Source organism: Lycium barbarum, chromosome 1 (assembly GCF_019175385.1).
Source record: "Lycium barbarum isolate Lr01 chromosome 1, ASM1917538v2, whole genome shotgun sequence".
Lineage (NCBI taxonomy): Eukaryota > Viridiplantae > Streptophyta > Magnoliopsida > Solanales > Solanaceae > Lycium > Lycium barbarum.
The window spans coordinates 5,616,474-5,637,285 of record NC_083337.1 but is presented as its reverse complement, the minus strand read 5'-3'; the positions used below and the strand labels follow the sequence as shown (position 1 = coordinate 5,637,285).

General features: G+C 31.8%; 1 protein-coding gene and 1 non-coding gene across 2 annotated transcripts; both read left to right on the top strand.

The window, feature by feature from the left end:
• Positions 1 to 11,196: 11,196 nt before the first annotated feature.
• On the top strand, positions 11,197 to 13,169 carry LOC132620157 (CASP-like protein 1C1). Its single transcript, XM_060335077.1, has 3 exons — positions 11,197 to 11,484; positions 11,846 to 11,948; positions 12,802 to 13,169. The coding sequence occupies exons 1-3, from the start codon at positions 11,303 to 11,305 to the stop codon at positions 13,015 to 13,017; spliced, it is 501 nt and encodes a 166-aa protein (XP_060191060.1). The 5' UTR covers positions 11,197 to 11,302; the 3' UTR covers positions 13,018 to 13,169.
• Positions 13,170 to 13,602: 433 nt separating this feature from the next.
• On the top strand, positions 13,603 to 13,683 carry TRNAL-AAG (transfer RNA leucine (anticodon AAG)). The gene has a single exon. It is a non-coding gene; the product is annotated as a tRNA-Leu (tRNA).
• The last annotated feature ends 7,129 nt before the right edge of the window (positions 13,684 to 20,812 follow it).

Here is a 20,812-nt window from a genome sequence, read left to right as displayed (position 1 = left end):
AACGCCATTCACAATTTTCTTACATTTTTGTCCTTTATTCATCTACCAAACAAAATACTAACATGGGTATTTGGTAAGTCCGTGATAACTTTTTCTAGAAAGGTAAGTGCATTTTGTTTTTGTTTTTTCCCACAAACTAAGAGGAACTGAGCAAAAAAGGTTTAAATTTGCACCCGTTAATAGTATACACCTAACGTTATAAATTTGGCCAAAATATGCCCTTATTTGGTAATAGTGTAGGCTTTCTAAATGTGAACTTTTTTTACGAGAGAAATGATCAATTTATCCTGAACTATGCGAAATGGTTCAAATTTGTATGAACTTTAAAGACGGGGGTCATTATTCTGACGGCATCAATGTCGTCTTCTTCTAGTACACTTAGATAAACCTACAATGATAAGATCTTTCATTCCCCCCCCCCCCCCCCCCCCCCCGAACACCACACACCAAAGTTCAAATTAATCACTCTAAATCTCGTAACAACCTTAATAAAAACGCAACAATGATTAATTACAGCACCAAGTTGAATTTAAATATATGTGGCAAAACTCCATTGATACAACTCCAACACTAATCCTTCTCTAATCATCAATATCGATATTAGAGCTCCACACCAACCTTGCCTAATGCTAAGATAAACCTAGGTACATTGTATTTAGCTTCTAAATCATATATAGCAATATTGTGGCGGTCAAAGTGGATTATAGTGGTAGAGGGCTGTCATCGTGGTGAACTGTTGGTGGAGTAACGGAGGTAAAGAAGTGTTTTTGAGAGTTGAGAGAATCAATTGTTACGATGATGGCGAATTTAGAATTATGATGGGTGATTAGACAAAGAAAAATAAAATATACACAATTTCACAATGTTCAGGGGCATCATTTAATTGAGTTAACATATCATGACATTTCTGTAACTAGAAAGGCATATTATTAAGGAAATGAAAAGTTTAAAATATATGAAGATACTTTTTTTGTTAAATGAATAAAAAAGAAATAGTACATATAAGGTTTCGTACTCAAAGGTGTAGCCTACTGATCAATGAAGTAAGTTGAAAACTATGAGGTCTCAAATACAAATTCCAGCACAGACAAAAACACCAGATGATTTTTTCCTATGTGTGCAAGCCTTGGCGCACAAAAGTTATTTAATACATGTGTTAGTTGGAGGTAGCAGGTACCCGTGAAATTAGTTAAGGTACATATAAGCTGGCCCGGATATCATATTTATAGAAAAATGTTAAACATTTCAATTAGTGAAATATTAATAAGTAAAACGTTTAAGGGATGGTAAAAAAATAATATACAAAAATAATACTTATGATTAAACTTATTAAATATCTTTTGAAATTCACAAAATCTTAAAAAATAAATAATACTCCCTCTGTTTCAATTTGTTTGAACCTATTTCCTTTTTAGTCCGTGCCAAAATGAATGACCTCTTTCCTAATTTGAAAACAAATTCATTTTATGAATGATTTACAGCCACACAAATTTTCAAGGCTTAATTTGAACCACAAGTTTCAAAAGTCTTCTCTCTTTCTTAAATGTCGTGTCCAGTCAAATGAGTTCATATAAATTGAAACAGAGGAAGTACGAGCTAGAGAATAATCAATGAAACCCGTCTGACAAGTGAGGATTGCTCAATTGGAAGCATCTTCATCCATAATTGGTAGGTCTAAGATTCGAGTCATGCCAGAGCGGAAATGCGAAAATACTATAAGTCCTCCAAAATGGGAGGTAAAAACGAAAAAGGAAACCGTCTTTTATTGAGTTAGAGCCTGTTTGGATGGGCTTATGCCTATAAGCTGCAAACAGCTTATAAGCTAAAAAAATAAGTTGGGGTAGTCTAACTTATTTTTTTTGGCTTATAAGCTACTTTAATAAGTTAAGTCAAATGGACCCAATTATTTTTTGAGCTTATTTTAAGCACAAAATGATTTTAAGCTGGCCAGCCAAACACTCAAAAATGCTAAAAAAAGCTTATAAGCAACTTATAAGTCAATTCAAACGGGCTCTTAATAAAAATCTTTTAAAACCTTTTTCATATTTCCAAATAGATGCAACTATAGGCCGGCTAGGCAGGTTTTTTGCCCAGGCACGCGGAGACTTGGAGCTGATTGATTCTAATTTAATGCAAAACAAAACAAATCTCATACGTGTATGGATGTAATTAGTCCACAACAATTTTGCTGTGTTTCACATGTTCACTATATAGGATTTTGTGCACAATTGTTCATTTGAGTGAGACAGCATGGAAGCTGAAAACGACTCATAACAAGTTGACTGCTTCTCAAAAAAGTAAAAAAAATAAAAAATGCAAGGTGTATAAACCATTCCCTGTCAATCATGAGGCATGTTTTGCCTGTCCTTTTCAACACAGCACCGACTAGCATGTGATTGTCATTCGACGGTCCAATCCAACGTTTTGTACAACTTAATAAGCTACTACTAAACACTTTATCCAGATTAAGATGGATTGGGTTAACGGTTCTAGTACTTTTTAAAGCAATTACAAGAGAATACTACTGTATTAAGCATTATTATGGTAATAAATTATAAACCGGTCAATAAAATAGATGTATATATAACTTACATGGCCTATTTGCTAAGGAATTGTGAAAATGATCTGGGAGACCGAACTTATCATGTTCATGATCTGAAGATTGGAGGTTCGCATCTTATTTTTCCTTGATCTGTGGAATATTTTGCATTGGATAGAAAGGTGATTCCTATCCGTCTGCAAAATGAGATTATTGTTCGATCTTAATTGATTCTACCTCTTTGAAAGTTGATGACACTGATAGCACGTTGTGGACTATAGATGATAATCTCTTACAGACTATTAAATTTTAACTTAGGGTGTTTGGTATAGAAGAAAATATTTTTCAATTTTCATATTTGGCTGGCCAAATATTTTGGAAATATTTTTTTTTCCTGCAAAATGAATTCCTTAAAAATTAAAAAATGACTTGGTTGTTGGGAATAGGAAAACAACTTTCATAAATGACATTTCATGTTGATTGTCTTCTTCGCACCCCAAGGCCCCAACATCCGTGCTTCGCTAGCCCGCCCGACCCGCCTTTTATAGTGTTTGCCTAAATTATATATAAATATCCAGATAACATTTTTTGCTCAATTACTTACCAGGCACCAAAATATAAGTAAAAAATAATTTTTTTTAATTTTTAGAAAAACATTTTCCTTTATACCAAAAACACCCTTAGAGTGTGGAGGAGTCATTTGTTAATTTGTTATCAACCTAATTTGCATACGTATATTATTGATTCTTACATTAGTAAGACTTTGGATTTTATCGTCTGAACTTACGGACGTTCTTTTTATGGTGTAAGACCAAAAATGGCCTCTCTACGCTGTCGTAAACATTCTATTAAATGGAAATTAAGACATTTGGGGCAGAACATGAAAGCAACATCTAACAAGAAGTTGAGGGACCAGATGCAGATATCCTCGAGGAGATATATATATATATATCCCAAGAAACTAGCATACTGTTTATAAGCATTGAATCGAACTAAAATTTTAGAATAAAATAAAACATAGAGAACTATCTAAATATTTGTCAAACTATCTTCAACAAAGTATCCTAATTATATTGTTACAGCTTTATACAACTCTAGGCTTCCCAACAAATTATAATATGTTCAGACTACAGACTTATTTGGAAATGCTTCTAAAAATTACTTATCTTGAGAAACATTTTGGTCAAAATAGCTTTTCAAAATAAATACTTTAGAGAGAAACATTGAGGTTGTGATGGAACGGATAGAATCCTTTCATCTTTGATCAGAGATTTTGAGTTCAGACCTCTGAAATGAAAAAAATCTACATAAAAAGCGTTTCTCCCTCTACTTAACACGAGTGATCAGAAACCAATAGAAAAACTAGTCTTAGACTTGATCCCTCTCGGCATGAAATATTTTAATTGAAGAAGTTAATCTTAATCCGCCACCAATAGAAATAACCACATGGGAATAAAGCAAATGCGAATAAACTACAATTATATGTTTTCTAAGATTATTCAATTTGTAATCGAGTTAAATAGTGCGTACTGCGTACATTATCATCCGTCGTACACTACAATAATTAAACTTAATTTTATTGTTGACAAATGATTTTTTTATTGCCAAAGAATTTAATTTATTGTCACAGTATTGATTATTGTTGCAAAAAGTATTTTTAGCAACAAAAAAAAGTTATTGCATGTTGTTGCAATAACAGTCGTTGGGAAAAGTTCATGTAACAAAAAAAAAAAAATTGTTGCCAAATATTTTTTGCAACAATAATCTATCTATAACAACAAAAAAAAAAAATTATTGTCAAATATATTTTTTCTTGTAGTGTAATCACCTATTAACTTATGCAACACACAATGATAGTGTTGAACCTAGTCTTAGACACCACTAAAATTTACTGTGAAATAAATAAAATTTCTCCATTTTCTTTATTAAAGGTCTCGGTTCGAACTTTGGGAATTGAAAAAAAATATGATAAGGAGGAGGTAAATATATAAAGATTTGGAACTATTTTCTTATCCGAATCTTAATAAGGACAGAACCCTACCCTATCCTATTCTCAAATCCTTTGTTGAGCTATACCCTGCTTGCAATTCTTGTGTTTTGAAGAGGAAGAAAATCTCTCTAACCATTGCTAGCAGTCTTTTCTTAGAATTAATTATCTGAATGGATTGATCCTCCCACCATCTCGTTTGTTTTAGCAAATTATTCGAAGGTCTGCTTGTCAAGGGCTTCCCAACGACGATAGAGGAAACAACCCGTTTACTGTGGCGGGCTGCTTTTTGTTCCTATCTAACTATTCGTAAAGGTAACTTACTCATCTAGATATTTTTGCTTGCAGGTCCACTTCCTTTCCAAAACATGAAATTAAATGGATACTCAATAAAAATTCCCGGGATTTTTTTTTCTTTTAATAAATCTTATGCCGCGCAAATTCAAATTTATTGAGGCATCAGAACAGATATATAACATCAAATGAGAAACCCAAAAAAGTTAACTAGTCTTGGAGATGATCCCTCTTGTCATGAGGTATTTTAGGTTGAGATTAGTGTTAATCCACCAATAGAAATGAACCACATGGGGGTATGACACGTGCCACACCGACTCCTGTATCAAACAACTCCTTTTTATCTTATCGAATCAGATCAATAACAAATCATGCTGTGGCAGTAGTTGGGCGTGGTGATAATATTACTTTTTGGTCGGCCAAATTTACAAAGTCGCATATTATGGTGCAAAGCTGCTTTGAGACAACAGCAGTAGAGTTGACGAAGAAATCTATAGTTATTGTAACTTGTAGCCATGGACTTTCAAAGGTCCCCAACATTAAGGGGTGAAAAGGAACGTGGGGTGGGTGTGAAGGGTGGGGTGTGTACAAAAATGTTATCTCATGGATTAAACATCATTAAACATTGGAGTAGCCCTTTTTTTATTTATTTAACCATTTACGGTTTGAATTCACTGATCAAACTAATTCAGATTTGCACCATAGAAAATCCATTTGGATATTTTAACACTCTCTAATAAAGAAAATTTTACTTCTTGAATTCGATTCAAGACTTCTGGTTAGGAATGATATTTTGAATATTTATCACTCGCTACATCCCTTGGCGGTAGTTCTTATTTTATGTGGAGTGATCTTCTATAGAATATATTACTGACAATATAAACAATTTTAACACTATGACGTCACTTAAAATAGTGGTAATAACAATTTTGGTTCCTCAATTATTCGTAAGTTCTTAATTTGATCATTGCGACTACCTGACTAAATACATTTGACCTTCATTTAGTTGATGGTGCACTTTTCATCTTTCTGCTTGCGACTCTTTTTCATATCTACCGAAGTATCAATCGTTACACTATTTAATTGACTCTGTGTAATGTTAAATAAGTATGTAATTTAAAACAATGGCCATAGTAAGTGAATAGTAATCCGAAAAATAAGACAGGGCCAATTATATAGGTTAGAATATAATATATTTACGCGTATATATATATATATATAAAAAAAGTGTTTTTAAGGTTAGACTAAGCAAACGATGCAATTTCAGTGGTGGTACACGAGACTATATTATGATAATGGCGTATCTCAATCATCACATTTCTACCATTCAAACAAAAGCAATGTGTAATTTTCTGGTCAAAAGTCCTTAGGAAATATTGCAATATGGGGACCAATCAAACAAGCTTGTTATTCTTTCAAGGATAAGATATAAAGGTAATTTCTTTACTATTTCCAGTGCCTACCAAAAGGAGAATATGATGGGGCCTTTGAACATCTAGATTTATACCCAATAAATGTGTGAAAAAACAATTATATAGACAGAGATATTTATACTTGCACACAAAATATCTCGAGAAAAGTTTCAAAATCAAAACAGAAAACCTGTAGCCCATATGATAATCATTATATATTTCATATATCTATATTATTTTAAAAATGAGAACCTCAAATGTGAAAAATTGAATTATCAAAATTTTTATTAAAAGTTGAATGACAATTATACCCTTTAACCAAACACTACATCTTGCACACATGACAATTGACAAAAACATCAATAATCTCACGGACTCAGTAATTTCAAATTAATATCATAACTGGAATCTCAATAGTTTTGATATCTGCGTCAAACTGGACTCTCAACAGTCCCCATCTCTGATGCATCAAACCCCAACTCACACGATCCTCAATATCCATATCACAACTCCTCGATCATTCATGACACAAAATATGAAACAATGATAAAACACACGAAGCATGAGAAATAGAACTCAATATATGAGAATCAACATATAAATAGAATGATGCATCTTCTATTTGCAATTGCGAGACAGTACTACGAACACCAGATAAAAATCTGCAATTGCAAAGTGTTTTAATATATGCTGAAATATATCTAAGCCCCTCGAGTTCCAACCCAAATTACTTCGACAAGTCCTAAATGGATTTATGAACTTATACAATATTTCAAAACATAAGATGAAATGCTAAAACTCAAAACGAAAGGTTAAGTCATTACAGAGAGAGAGAAGCTTTTGGACCTATACAATATTTTATAGTAGGAACTAGACGGCCTATGCCCGTGCTGCGCACGGGCCCAACACTTTGATTTATAATGCATCTATGTGTATGTAGTTGTCTTTGAATAGTGATTATATATATATTTATATATATATATATATATATATATATATAGTATATATTATGTTTAAAACATGATTAATACAACATTATAGTTTGTGCTCCGTATCTAAAATTTTATTAAATTAATGTTTGCTACGAATACAAAATCGGCAAATTTATTAATATTTTTTAAAAGAGAATACTTGTTTAAAAGGAAACTACTTTCCTTTCTTTGAGATAAAACAATAGCAATATTTAAGCATACTTTCAATTTTAATTCGATTAATTTAAAGGTGTAAAATACTTATTATTTTTTATCAAATTTTGATTTGGATAATTCTAATTCAAATTATTAAATTAATTTTACATGTTTAAAACGAAACAAAGTAGAAATTGATTTTCTATTTAAACGAAGAAATACTATTTTTTAATTTTTGGTAAATATTCTCGGTTTAGCTCATTTTACTTGTCATGTTGTCTTTTGCATTAAATTCTATCTTATTTTAAAATATAAATATCTTAAGTATATTTATTTTAGTGAACATAACAACTTGATTTTGTCAATATGGGATACTATGTTGAAGACACGATTAATATAATACTGTAGTTTGTGCTCCGTATTTAAAACTTTATTATATTAGTGTTTGCTACGAATACGCATGGTGTTTAATATGGGGCCCACATTTTTTTTAACATTGTTTGTTTTTTAAATATGGGATTCACTTTTTTTTTTCAATATTGCTTGATTTTGTTAATATGGGATCCACTTTTTTTTTCCCGTGAGTTTGGATGTGGTGGGTTCCACTTTTTTTTTTTTTTTTAATACCGGATGGTGTTTAATATGGGGCCCACAATTTGGGATTCATTTTTTTTTATATACATATTGCTTGATTTTGTCAATATGGGATACTATGTTCAAAACATGATTAATATAACATTGTAGTTTGTGCTCCGTATTTAAAAATTTATTATATTAGTGTTTGCTACGAATACGCACGGTGTTTAATATGGTGCCCACAATTTCATTTTTTTTTTTAATATTGCTTGATTTTGTTAATATGGGGTTCACTTTTTTTTTCCCGTGAGTTTGGATGTGGTGGGTTCCACTTTTTTTTTTTTAATACTGGATGGTGTTTAATATGGGGCCCACATTTTTTAAAAATATTAGTTGTTGTTTAATATATATGGGGCCCACAATATATTTTTTTTCAATTTTTTTTAATGGGCCTGTTTAATATGGGGCCCATTTTTTATTTTTTTTATATATACTATGTTCAAAATACGATTGATATAACATTGTAATTTGTGCTCCGTATCTAAAACTTTATTATATTAGTGTTTGCTAAGAATACAAAGTCTGCACTTTTTTTTTGACATTGTTTATTTTTTTTAATATGGGATTCATTTTTTTTTATATATTGCTTGATTTTGTCAATATGGGATACTATGTTCAAAACACGATTAATATAACATTGTAATTTGTGCTCCGTATTTAAAACTTTATTATATTAGTGTTTGCTACGATTATGCATGGTGTTTAATATGGGGCCCACATTTTTTTAACATTGTTTTTTTTTTAATATGTGATTCACTTTTTTTTTCAATATTGTTTGATTTTGTTAATATGGGGTCCACTTTTTTTTCTTTTAAATACTGGATGGTGTTTAATATGGGGCCCACAATTTGGGATTCATTTTTTTTTTATATTGCTTGATTTTGTCAATATGAGATACTATGTTCAAAACACGATTAATATAACATTGTAGTTTGTGCTCCGTATTTAAAACTTTATTATATTAGTGTTTGCTACGAATACGCACGGTGTTTAATATGGGGCCCACAATTTTTTTTTAACATTGTTTGTTTTTTAAATATGGGATTCACTTTTTTTTTCAATATTGCTTGATTTTGTTAATATGGGGTCCACTTTTTTTTCCCGTGAGTTTGGATGTGGTGGGTTCCACTTTTTTTCTTTTTTTTTAATACTGGATGGTATTTAATATGGGGCCCACTTTTTTTTTAATATTAGTTGTCGTTAATATATATGGGGCCCACAATTATTATTTTTATAATTTTTTTTTATGGGCCTGTTTAATATGGGGCCCAATTTTTTTTTTTTATATATACTATGTTCAAAACACGATTGATATAACATTATAATTTGTGCTCCGTATCTAAAACTTTATTATATTAGTGTTTGCTAAGAATACAAAGTCTGCATTTTTTTTTTCTTTTCATATATTGCTTGATTTTGTCAATATGGGATACTATGTTCAAAACACGATTAATATAACATTGTAGTTTGTGCTCCGTATTTAAAACTTTATTATATTAGTGTTTGCTACGAATACGCATGGTGTTTAATATGGGGCCCACATTTTTTTTCTAACATTGTTTGTTTTTTAAATATGGGATTCACTTTTTGTTTTTCAATATTGCTTGATTTTGTTAATATGGGGTCCACTTTTTTTTCCCGTGGATTTGGATGTGGTGGGTTCCACTTTTTTTTTTTTTTTTTTAATACTGGATGGTGTTTAATATGAGGCCCACAATTTTTTTTAATATTAGTTGTTTAATATATAGGGCCCACAATTTTTTTTTATGGGCCTGTGTAATATGGGGGCCAAATTTATTTTTTATAGGGGTGGGAGTCCACAACGGACGACGAAAGAGGAGCATCAACCGGTGCTTCAAATATAGTAGGAATTTCAAAGCATCCTCGCTGAGGAAAAGGATAAGACTAAATTTTCAATTGCTGTTGTAGCCAACATCCCACATTGTCATTCTGCCAATTATACTTGTATTATATATGGTCACATATTTGCATCAAACATATTTAACAACACACATACGGATGAGGAACTTTTCCACATTGCCAAAATGTTCTTGGTTTTAGGAACATAACTCAAACATGTTAGTATGCGTTTCCACATGTTTTTACCCAAAATCTTGTTAGCTATAGGCTATTTAGTGATAAAATAACAACAAATTTCATAATTTTTTATTTTTATTCTTTTGTAGTGACATAATTCAACATCATTAGCTTACGAGCAATGTCAACTCATAAATGGTTTTCTTTAAAATCACCATTTTTGACCCTTCAATCAACTCAACAACTTATTTTAAGCAAAAATCTCTCTCATATTATTGTCCAATGATTCAAATGAACGACCTGAGAATCTTACAATCAGGATGAAGTCGTCAAACCATGTGTCAATTGCCAATTAATTAACCTAACAAAAGGAAATTAAAGCTAACATACTTAGATTCAGATTATTTAAAAGATAATTACATATAACTTTATTTATTAGCATTGATTAGTAATCTTAATAAATGATAAATAACATGTTAAGTTATACTTCAACGCATATAACTCAAATCCATTTTATTACCACAATTCAATTGAAGACTAGTTCCAAGTCACCATGTTTTGGTTCATCATGAGACAAAGTAAGCCTAACCTCACAATTTCATTTAATTTCCGGTCAATACCTTATTTGACGGGTGAAAGCTTTTGCCAATACGTTAAAGAAAACATATTGGATTAATAGCACTTTTCATACCTCAGTTATTGATAAATTTTGATTTCAGCCCTTGCCATATTTCACTAAGTATATTTAACCTTCATTTAATTGGAATTTACACTCTTGATCATTTTGCTTGTGAATATTTATAAATTTACCATGATTATTAACCATTTCACAACTTGATTATTCACGTATTATGTTAAGCTTACACCATTACTCCATATTTGACGGTAATATAATTCTGAAGCAAGTCTAAATAAATAGACCAAAAACACATATTTCAATTAATTGAAGGTTACATGTGCTTAGTCATATAAGTCAAGGACCAAAACTAAAATTTATCAACAACTGAAGGATTAAAAGTTTTATTATCCCAAACATACTTCTTGTGGCATTTCTCCAAACAAACGTTCAACCACCAATTTTACTTTTCCAAAATTGCATAATCGCTTGTTAATACAAGCGAACAATTCTAGAGAAAGCCTTAAAAAGCAGTTAAAAATAGGTATGACTAAAAAAATGTAGCATGCCTAATCCTTTTCTTTAAAGTTCTTGGTGATGTTTCTTGAGGGAATTCATTTCATTTTACATTTTAGATTGATAGTATAATAAAACATGATTTCATCTCTTGATCCCTCCCTATCTAAGGCCATGAGGATTTGCAGTGTTACTCTAATAAGACTTCTAGCTATTTGTGGGACAATTTCAGCAGCCATTGTAATGGTAACCAGTCATGAGAAGATCAAAGTATTTTCTGTATCATTTGAAGCTAAGTACAGCCACACTCTAGCCTTCAAGTAAGCATTTTCCAAAAGAGCTTACGTTTTGTGCGATGACAGCGTAAAACGTTTCTACATTAATATTTAAGTTAATTTTATATATAGCATATAGTTTTTCATAGCTAGTTTGATTTAGCTAATAATTAACCTGAAAAAAGAAAAAATAACTTGCTATAACTGATTAAATCTCAGTAATAGTATAAAAAAATCTGGTTAGAGTATAACTGTATATAACCTAAAGTTATCTTCTTAGAACACCCTTAATTTGTCTTACATATAGCTGATTAGCTATCATGATCATCTTGCTGTTGTGTACCTTGATAGTAAATCAATTTTTTATTCTCTAGCTTCTTTTCTCTCCTTAATCTTTTTTTGTTAGGTATTTTTTCATAGCAAACATTGTTGGAAGCGTCTACAGCATCGTAGTTCTTTTCCTACCTTCGAAGACTTCGCTATCACGATTAGTTCTAATATCTGATTTGGTAAGTAGAAGCTCTTAACTAGCTTGCCTTTTTTGGAATTCTTGGCTTAAGAACACGGACATATCTTGGATATCAGACATGTTCAATTTTATTCGTTCTGTTTATAATAAATTGTTATGATATAGTGGAGAGAGATGTGAGGAACAAGGTTGAAATGTGGATGAAAATTTGCGTCATATAAGTTTCATTAAGTATAGGACTTTATATAGGCACATAAACCAAGTAATATACTCCTCCTATAATTAAAGTACTTAGACTCTCACTAAAATTAAGAAATTGAATATTCTTCTAAATCAACTATTAGACTTTTCTTACAACTAAACAACTAATTGTTCTAAGAAACTATATCAGTAATAGATTCAACATCCAACATTATTTACACTCACTCCGGAGCTTATTGATTTTAAATCTTGGATTTTAAGAATTTCATAAAGTTACGCCAAAATGATACAGTAGCATTACTGTCTTGTATATATGAGATGCTCAGTAGTTTTGGCTCGAAACATGTATATGTGTTAAGAAATCAATTAAATGTGTACAAATATTAAATTTAACCCAATAACTCAAGTGTTAAAGGGTTCAGTGGGATCATCCCTAATCTATATTTCAAATCTTGAATCCACCTCACTTGTACATATTCAACTAATTGTATGACACTTTTTCTTTTTTGGTCTCTCTGTTATGTTTAAAATTCAAAATATCAAAACAATGTAACTCAAATATTCAATTGGTTCAACGACATCGTCTCAAATCTATGCATATTTCAAATTCTGAATCTACACCTTTGTTCGTATATAGTATTCAAATAATTATATGACACTCTCGTTTTGATCTTTCCATCATGTTTTAATAGATTGTGACGATGGTGTTAACTTCAAGCGTATCTGCAGCGTTGGCGGTTGCTCAAGTTGGAAAGAAAGGGAATTCTCATGCAGGTTGGCTACCAATTTGTGGCCAACTTCACCATTTTTGTGACCAAATTGGTGGAGCTCTTATTGCTGCCTTCATATCACTCATCCTTTATATGCTACTACTATTTCTCTCCATTTACACTCTCCTAATTAATTAATGCAATTTCATGTCCATTACAAATGGCTAATTAAGGATTGTGGTAATTAAATCTAAGTCCTAGCTAGTTAATTATGGATTATACTTGTATTCTTTCTTCCTTGCTATACATATATACTTTGGAAAGCATTAGTAAAGGTTCGTTATGTGTGACATGTTTCTTGTTTTTCTGTCATGTTTTATATCATCTTATCACCTATTTTTGTTTCATCCCACCAATAAATATCGTTTGTATATAAAGTTGTTTTCAATCCATATTCCAAGTAAATAATATTTTTATGTTGGACTAATCATATAATCAGTGTTAGGATTTTCACTAAATTAATTTAAAAGTTAAAGAAGTAAACACACGAATAAACTGAGTAGAGTGTACATACTTTAATGTTTATATACAATTTAATTTTCCGAAGGGGACTCGAAAGAATTTCTTTGCGCCCCCTAGCTAGCTCCACCCTTACCTACAACATTATGCAAACGGCCAAGAATTTAAATTGCACAAAATTATTGAAAATAACATTTGAGATTCATCTCTACTCTAATTGTTGGTGAGCGTTAGAATAAAGTAAAATGAGTTATATCATCAACGGTTGAGATGGCCGAGTTGGTCTAAGGCGCCAGATTAAGGTTCTGGTCCGAAAGGGCGTGGGTTCAAATCCCACTCTCAACATTGCCTTTTTTTTTTAAAACAAATAAAAAATTAACCATCATTTTTCGGTGTTAAGGCATCGCGCCTTTTTAAGTTTTAATATATATCACTCCTTTTTTTTCTCCACTTTGTGAGATTATATTGGGTATGTTATTGTTGTCGCTCCTTTTTAAGTTTTAGATTAGATATATATCTCCTCATTTCTATTAGGAAGTTTTAGATTAGATATATATCTCCTCATTTCTATTAGGTTCCAAAAAATTACCTAAACTATTTGCATTCTCAAGAAGTAAGTTCTGTCTTGCAAATTTAAAGAGGGCTCTAAAAGGGAATAGAAGATTTTCACCTTCAAAACTCTCACAATGCTCAACACCATTACAAATCAATATGATTTTAAAGTTTTAGACACTATTTTCACGATGAATTTTCCACTTGAACTACTGAAATTTAGTTCAAAAACTTGATTGAGGGACTTGGAAAAGAAATAAAAATTCCATGAATAAAATCCAGAGCATGCAAGCCGACGGTGAACCTAATGGTTTAGGCAGCCTTTTTTAAATCCTTATGTTTTTGCTGCTGAACTAAGAGTTAATATGTTATCCAGACTTAGCAACAATGATTGTGGTGGGATGGAAATATATGATCCTTTTATTCTTAACTAGAGGCTCGGGTTCAAGCCTCTGGATATCGAAAAAAAATTGTCAGGGAGCGTTCCATCTTAAATGGGTCTTATGCTGCGGAAATTCGAACTAGTCGGGAGCCAATACGGTTACCGACAATAAGGTGGAAAAAAAAGAAGTTAAAATGGTGACTTTGAAAATAGATGAACAAAAGGAGAGGAAGAACAAAAAATTGAAGGTGACATATTAGCTACCATCTTTATCCATCATACCGAAACCCTTGATTTTCACGTTTAACGAAAAGGTGTCGGTTGAAAAAAAAAATGAATATGTTAATTTGACTTTTGTAGGACATATGTTAATGATATTTGGAGAAAAAACTTCAAGTAATAATTAAAGTTAATTTGACAAACAAACTATCACATGAATAAAAGTTTGGCATTTGAATAATTAAATCGGTTTGAATAGCCATAAAGTTATAATAGTGGTTGATCATAATATTATTAACAGAATATTCTGAACATTTGGAAACGTAAAATAGAAAGGATGTCACACAAACACAAATTCAACAACACTTTTTCTTTTTGTCTAGAAACAAGTGTTGGATTGTGTCTGTTATCTAATTTCCATTTGAATTTAGTTACTGATTTCTCTCTCTCCTTTTTTTTTTTTTTTAAAAGTAAATACATCCACTTAAAAATAAGATATCAATTTACACCATAGTAATCCAACAGAACTCATATCAAAAGTATAATTAATGTATATAATATGTATATAATGTACGATTATACATTTGTTCTACATCGATGAAGGCTATCAACAGTTTTGATTAAGTTGATTATCTATTCAGCTTGGCTAAAAATGTTTGAAAACCCTATAGAAATTGTGAAAACAAAGTGCTACTTATAAAGGGTAACTTACAAATGACTACATATTATCAGCTTCTAACGAACTGTAGCTAGTTTTTACATAATTACTGTTCGTAGCTGGTTTTAGGCAATTCGTGTGTATTTGAATATACTGTTCAGTTGTTTCCAATCTTATTTGATGTCGCATGTATTTGAATACATGCAACCTTAATTTTCTTGAATACATTGTGTTGACACCCAATTTTGTCCCGCCTTTCTTCCAAATATTTATTTGCGTTTCTAATGTTTTTGATAGATTAAGAATAGTCATTTATACTTTACCACAATTTAATTAATACCGTCATTTTCCTCATCATTATTATTATTATTATTATTATTATTATTATTATTATTATTATTATTATTATTATTATTATCATTACCATTATTATTAAGATTTGCATTATGATCACTTTTAACATTTTCTACTTACCATCTTATGCGCACCCACATCGCATTTATTTTGTGCAATTAAACAATAGCATCTACTTACTGTTAAGCTTAGGAAAATATTATCGCACGGCTATTACGATATCATTTTACTTTTATATTAGGTAATATTTTAGCACGCGTTAATATATAATTAATTAAAATAGGTCTTTTATTTAAATTTAGAAGCCCAAAACAGTATAAGAAGAAAATATTTTTAGCCCCAAATCCGAGCCCAATCAACCCACTAATATTTTCAGATCAGTCCATAATAATTAGCCCACCATTCATTAAATCTATCCGAACCGACCCGGCCCACACCACTTTTATTCATCACCTAACCTAATTTCATCCGCGCCTCTCTCTTCTCCCTCTCTCTTTCTCGACGCAAATGGTAACTTGCAGGGGCATTTTCGCTCCCACAGACCATGCATGGTCGTTTTGGGGAGGGGAAATTAATGCTCGTCCCTCCCTCAGATCTCAATCGTCGTAAGGTGATTTTTCTTTTTCTTTTTTTGCTTTTAATCTGAAAACCTTAATGAGGTTTTGTCCATTTGTAAGCTCAAATCTTTTTCTTTTATCAGTTCCTTTCATTTTCGGGTACAAAGTTTTAATGGATTTTTGTCTCCTTCTTTCTTTTCTAATCGAGCGGTTGAGATATCCACAAAAATCTGAACGTTTGGATCTGGAGTGGAGCGTTTTTGACCAAGAAATCCCGCCCAAAAATTTCGAATCCTAGCAAACCCAAATATGGATATATATAAATACAAACCATTTTGGAACTGTAAAGGGGGTTTTTTTTTCGGAGTCGTCATCTCTTACTCTAAATTACCATCGAAACAAAAAATTCCACTAAAAAGAGTAGTTCTTTTTTTTCCTGTCGAAAACCTTCTGGATCCAAAAAGATTTTTCGAGTTCAAAGTGGTCAAGTTTTGAGCCTAGATCGGTGATCTAAAAGCCCTAGTTCGCTGCACCCAAGAAAGGTCGGTGATTCTCCCTTTCCCTTTTATTTTCTGTTCTTTATGTTTCTTTAGTTGTTACGCGTGATTAAAGTATGTTAATCATCTTAGTTTAATGGGTGAGTCTATTTGCATGTTAGTATTAGTTAGGATTTAATCATTTCTCATGATAGTTTAGTTAATCAAGTTTCTGAGTAAGTCCTGTTTGTGTAGTTGAATATGTTTATGTCTTAATTTAGTTTAGTTTAGTTTCAGTTTTATTAGTATTTATATGTTCATATGAGTTCATGTGTGGATGATTATGTCAACAGTATTTGGTTTTTAATCTACTGGTATACTCATAATTAAGGTCTGTTTTATTTAGTTATATGGTGCTTTTGGTTTAGAATACATGTCTGTTGATAGTTACGCCTCTTCAATCTGATCTCATGTTAGCCATAGCTTAGTGTTCTTAATATAAGTTGGTCTAGTTAATCTGTATGTATGTAAATGTTGTTGGTTACGGTAAATAAATACAAGTCCTATCCATGTTAAAAGAGTAACCGACTGATTCTGAGCATGTTTTGGGCTGCTATGTGCTGTGATTGATCTATCTAGATGATTTGAAGTCATGGCCATACTTTTTTAGACTACATTTTCGCATATAAACATATGTGATAGATCTGTTAATCCATTCTTATGTCTTGTATATGTCCATTATTTGAATAGGGGTTAATATTGGTTTGTTTAGATTAGAATGCGTAGTTGGATACGGATTTCTTGCTGTTGCAGATCTACTTAAACTAACCATACTTGCCTTTGACTGGTTCTAGCATGATCTAGCCTCAATAATCAGTCCTTTAAAGTTGAATCACCCTGTAGAGGTCAGCAGCCCTTGCTGTTGCTGCTTAACTAGGTTAAATGATAAGAAGAAAGGCATATGTGTGTGTATTTAGAGTATGCTTTAGTTAATACATTTTTGGGGAGATTAGTTGGTCATTATGGATTAAGCTTGAACCCTCCCCGATGTTAGCCATGCCTGGGATTCATGGAAATCCCTTGGAACATGTGCAACATCGGGAACACAGGGGCAAAATCTTTCCAATATTAACCCTCTAAACATCCTTACGAATGTATATACACGAAGTATACCCAAATATACACGATGTCTATAAACCTTGTTTGTGTGCATGTTTGGTTTCTCCATGTCATATAGCTTAGTGTTTATATGATCTGTTTTCTTTTAAGTCTCAATTAATTAGCTATGCGTTAGTGTGTTTAGTTTAGGTCTTAAGTGTTAGTTGTGCTGATGGCTAGTTTGTGATGAAATGGAATCATGTAGAGGTAGCTTAAGAATGATTAAGGTTTGTTTGTCTAAAATCTTGTAGTCTTGTATTCTTAAGCTAATTTAGCTATGAACTGGCACCTCTTTTAGCTCAATGTGGTTATCATCTTAAAACTATCCATGTTTGCCTATGTTTATGGAAGGTGATTTACAAAGTATGAATCTGTTTTGTGATGGGCGAGTCTAAGAAAGATATTTTGTGTCGGAAAATGTCCATTGTTGATGTCATTTGAGGGTATCGAAAGCATGCTAGGCTTGAACCTTGAGTTTAAATGATATCGACGTGAGGTTGACAGTCAGTTCTTTGTGTATTGGCCTCAAAATATGTACTGCCGGAAGGCCTGTGTGCTTGTTGGTTTATTTAGTCTCTAAATTGCTAGTTGTAAAATCATGTTGGCTTGGGTTATAAAACTGGTATGAATACAACATGTATACTCATGAATATGCTCCCCTGTTTAATATGAAATGTTGTGTTTAATTACAATGTATATAGGGCAGGTATATCGAATATGCGACCCGTATATACCTAGTGTATATTGGGCTGCATGTTAGGTATACCACATGTATATCATCCAGAACAATCATTGTTTGGGTCACGAGACCATTTTATTTGCAAAAAAAAATGCTTGCGTGCTTTTATATAATCTATTTGCGCTTGTCCGTGATTCATTTGATGAAGTTAGGCCGGTCTCGTGTTAAGAACTGGATTATACTATATATCTGGGCCTGCCTCTTTGCTTCACTCTTTAACGTCAGATTTGACCTCTCTCTCTTATTTGTTTGACCATGATTATTGGATTGGGTTTCGCCCTTTGGTGCTATTTGGGCTAGGTTGATTTCCTCCTATCCCTCAATTGTTTGGGCTTGCTTTCTCATCTCTTTAAGTTCTTTTTTTTCCATTGCATAAATAAATATATCCCTTGTGCATGTTGTATACATAATTCATGCGTGTTTATACTTAGTATTGAATGAGTGTCGATGTTTTCTAACCGCAATTTATATTATGTTGGTGTCGATCATAAAATCTTGCATATTATAAAATTATATCACTGTTCTATTTTTTTTTCTCTTTCTTTTGCATGATATTCGGAGTTACGAGGAGTCTCAAATGAGACTCGATTTTGCCACTAGATCAAAGCAACTTCATCGCTCCATTTTGTGTCTCGACTTCCTCCCAAACTTGTCCAAATCGAATACAAAGGAGGGGAAATAAGCAATGGATAGTCCCTCCTATCGTGATGATCGGGACTTTTTCCTATTTTTCTTGGTTCGCTGACATATTTGTTTTTAGCAGAGGCCCGTTCTAAATGCAGAATACTTCAAGTAATTAATCACATGGGGGATAGTTTAGCGATATTGGGTAGTTAGAGTTCGAGTTTACCTTCGAAATAACGCGTTTAAAGGCTTATAATTTAGTCTATTTTCGTCGGTTCGAGATTTCTTTTAATTACTCTTTTACAAGGTTAAAATGGGTTGAAGGATCCAATTAAGAATTAAGTCCGATTTCGAAATTATTCACCCACCTCAAATTATAGTCTTAACGTTATTTTATAAACCTTTTGTTTTAAGTTTTTATGGTTAATTCTATGTAAAGGCATTAAATGATCATTTCTAGTAGCGGTCGTAGATGAATCTTTTCCCAAATTTAATTTAAATCCTTACTTTCCAAACAAGGCCAATTTTCATAAAAGATGATAGTTATATTTTTAAACTACTTTTCACATAACAGTACGAAGTTAATTTGTTTATTGCCTTCTTTATCTTATTTGATCACCTATTAAATTTAAGCAGTTAAAATCAATTGATACTCAGTCATTGAATTGTTTCAAATGCATATTAGTATATTGGCTGATCCAGCATATTTTTAGTATAATATGTCTAAAATATTTTCTATAAACTATTGTCCTTTAATTTAAATAGTATCCTTATATTTCCCATTTGTAACCTTGATAATACTTGCAAACTATTTTCGTGAATATTCAAAATGCTATATATTTTCTTATCAAGTTTTTATAATATAATTAACATAAGTTTGGCCGGTTAACTGTATTTTTAACAGATCTTAAAGGATGCCTTACCCCTTCCCTTTAGGATAATTAAGAATCCTTACCTAGAATCACTAAATTGAGTAGACCGTTAATCGGAGTTTAATTTAGCTTTACTTTAGTTAATAATTAGGTGTCCTAATTCACCATTAAAATAATTAGGTGGCGACTCCTTAAATTAAACAATTGGGAATCACCAATATGTTGTACTCCGATTTGACCCGTTTAAAATGGGGTATAACAATGTGTATTCAAAATGATTGTATTCCAGTGCATTTAAATACATGACGGAGCTGTGTATTTCAGTGTATTTATATATTGATCTATCTTTTGTTTTGGCTGTATTTGAATGTAATAGAGCTCCGATCAGCAAGGTGCCCGACGAACGTCGCAAGGTTGAATGTATTCGACTGTATTTGAATGCATTTGTGTTGTCGCCAGCTAGTATTTCACTGCTATAGAGTGTATCCGGGTGTATTGAATAATGTAAATCGGCTGTATCAAAAAATGACAGGGTAAATTTGTATGCAAACAAAAAAAATTCAGATGTATTGTATTTGAAAAAATTGTATATAGATCATTCAAACAACAGATACAGTCAAATACATCTAGTTTTGCCCAAAAATACAATCAGCCAAATACATATAACTTATATTTTCACTAAAAAAAAAATGACGAATACACTCAAATATACTCAGATCTGAGATACAAGAAGGAGAAGAAGCCATTGATTCCAGCAAGACGAATACACTCAAATACATTGAAGAATCAGAGAAATCCATGTTGTTTCTCGACAGCAGCGGAGGCGGCGCAGGTACAGATAGGGTTTGTGAGCACAAAGGGAAGGACTCTGGAACTTTGAACT

Excerpts from the sequence above, each read along its gene's own strand:
- LOC132620157 (XM_060335077.1), top strand. The coding sequence starts at position 11,303 with ATGATTTCATCTCTTGATCCCTCCCTATCTAAGGCCATGAGGATTTGC. Across the intron at positions 11,485-11,845 it reads AGCCACACTCTAGCCTTCAA|GTATTTTTTCATAGCAAACA; the intron begins GTAAGCATTTTC and ends TTTTTTTGTTAG. Across the intron at positions 11,949-12,801 it reads TAGTTCTAATATCTGATTTG|ATTGTGACGATGGTGTTAAC; the intron begins GTAAGTAGAAGC and ends ATGTTTTAATAG.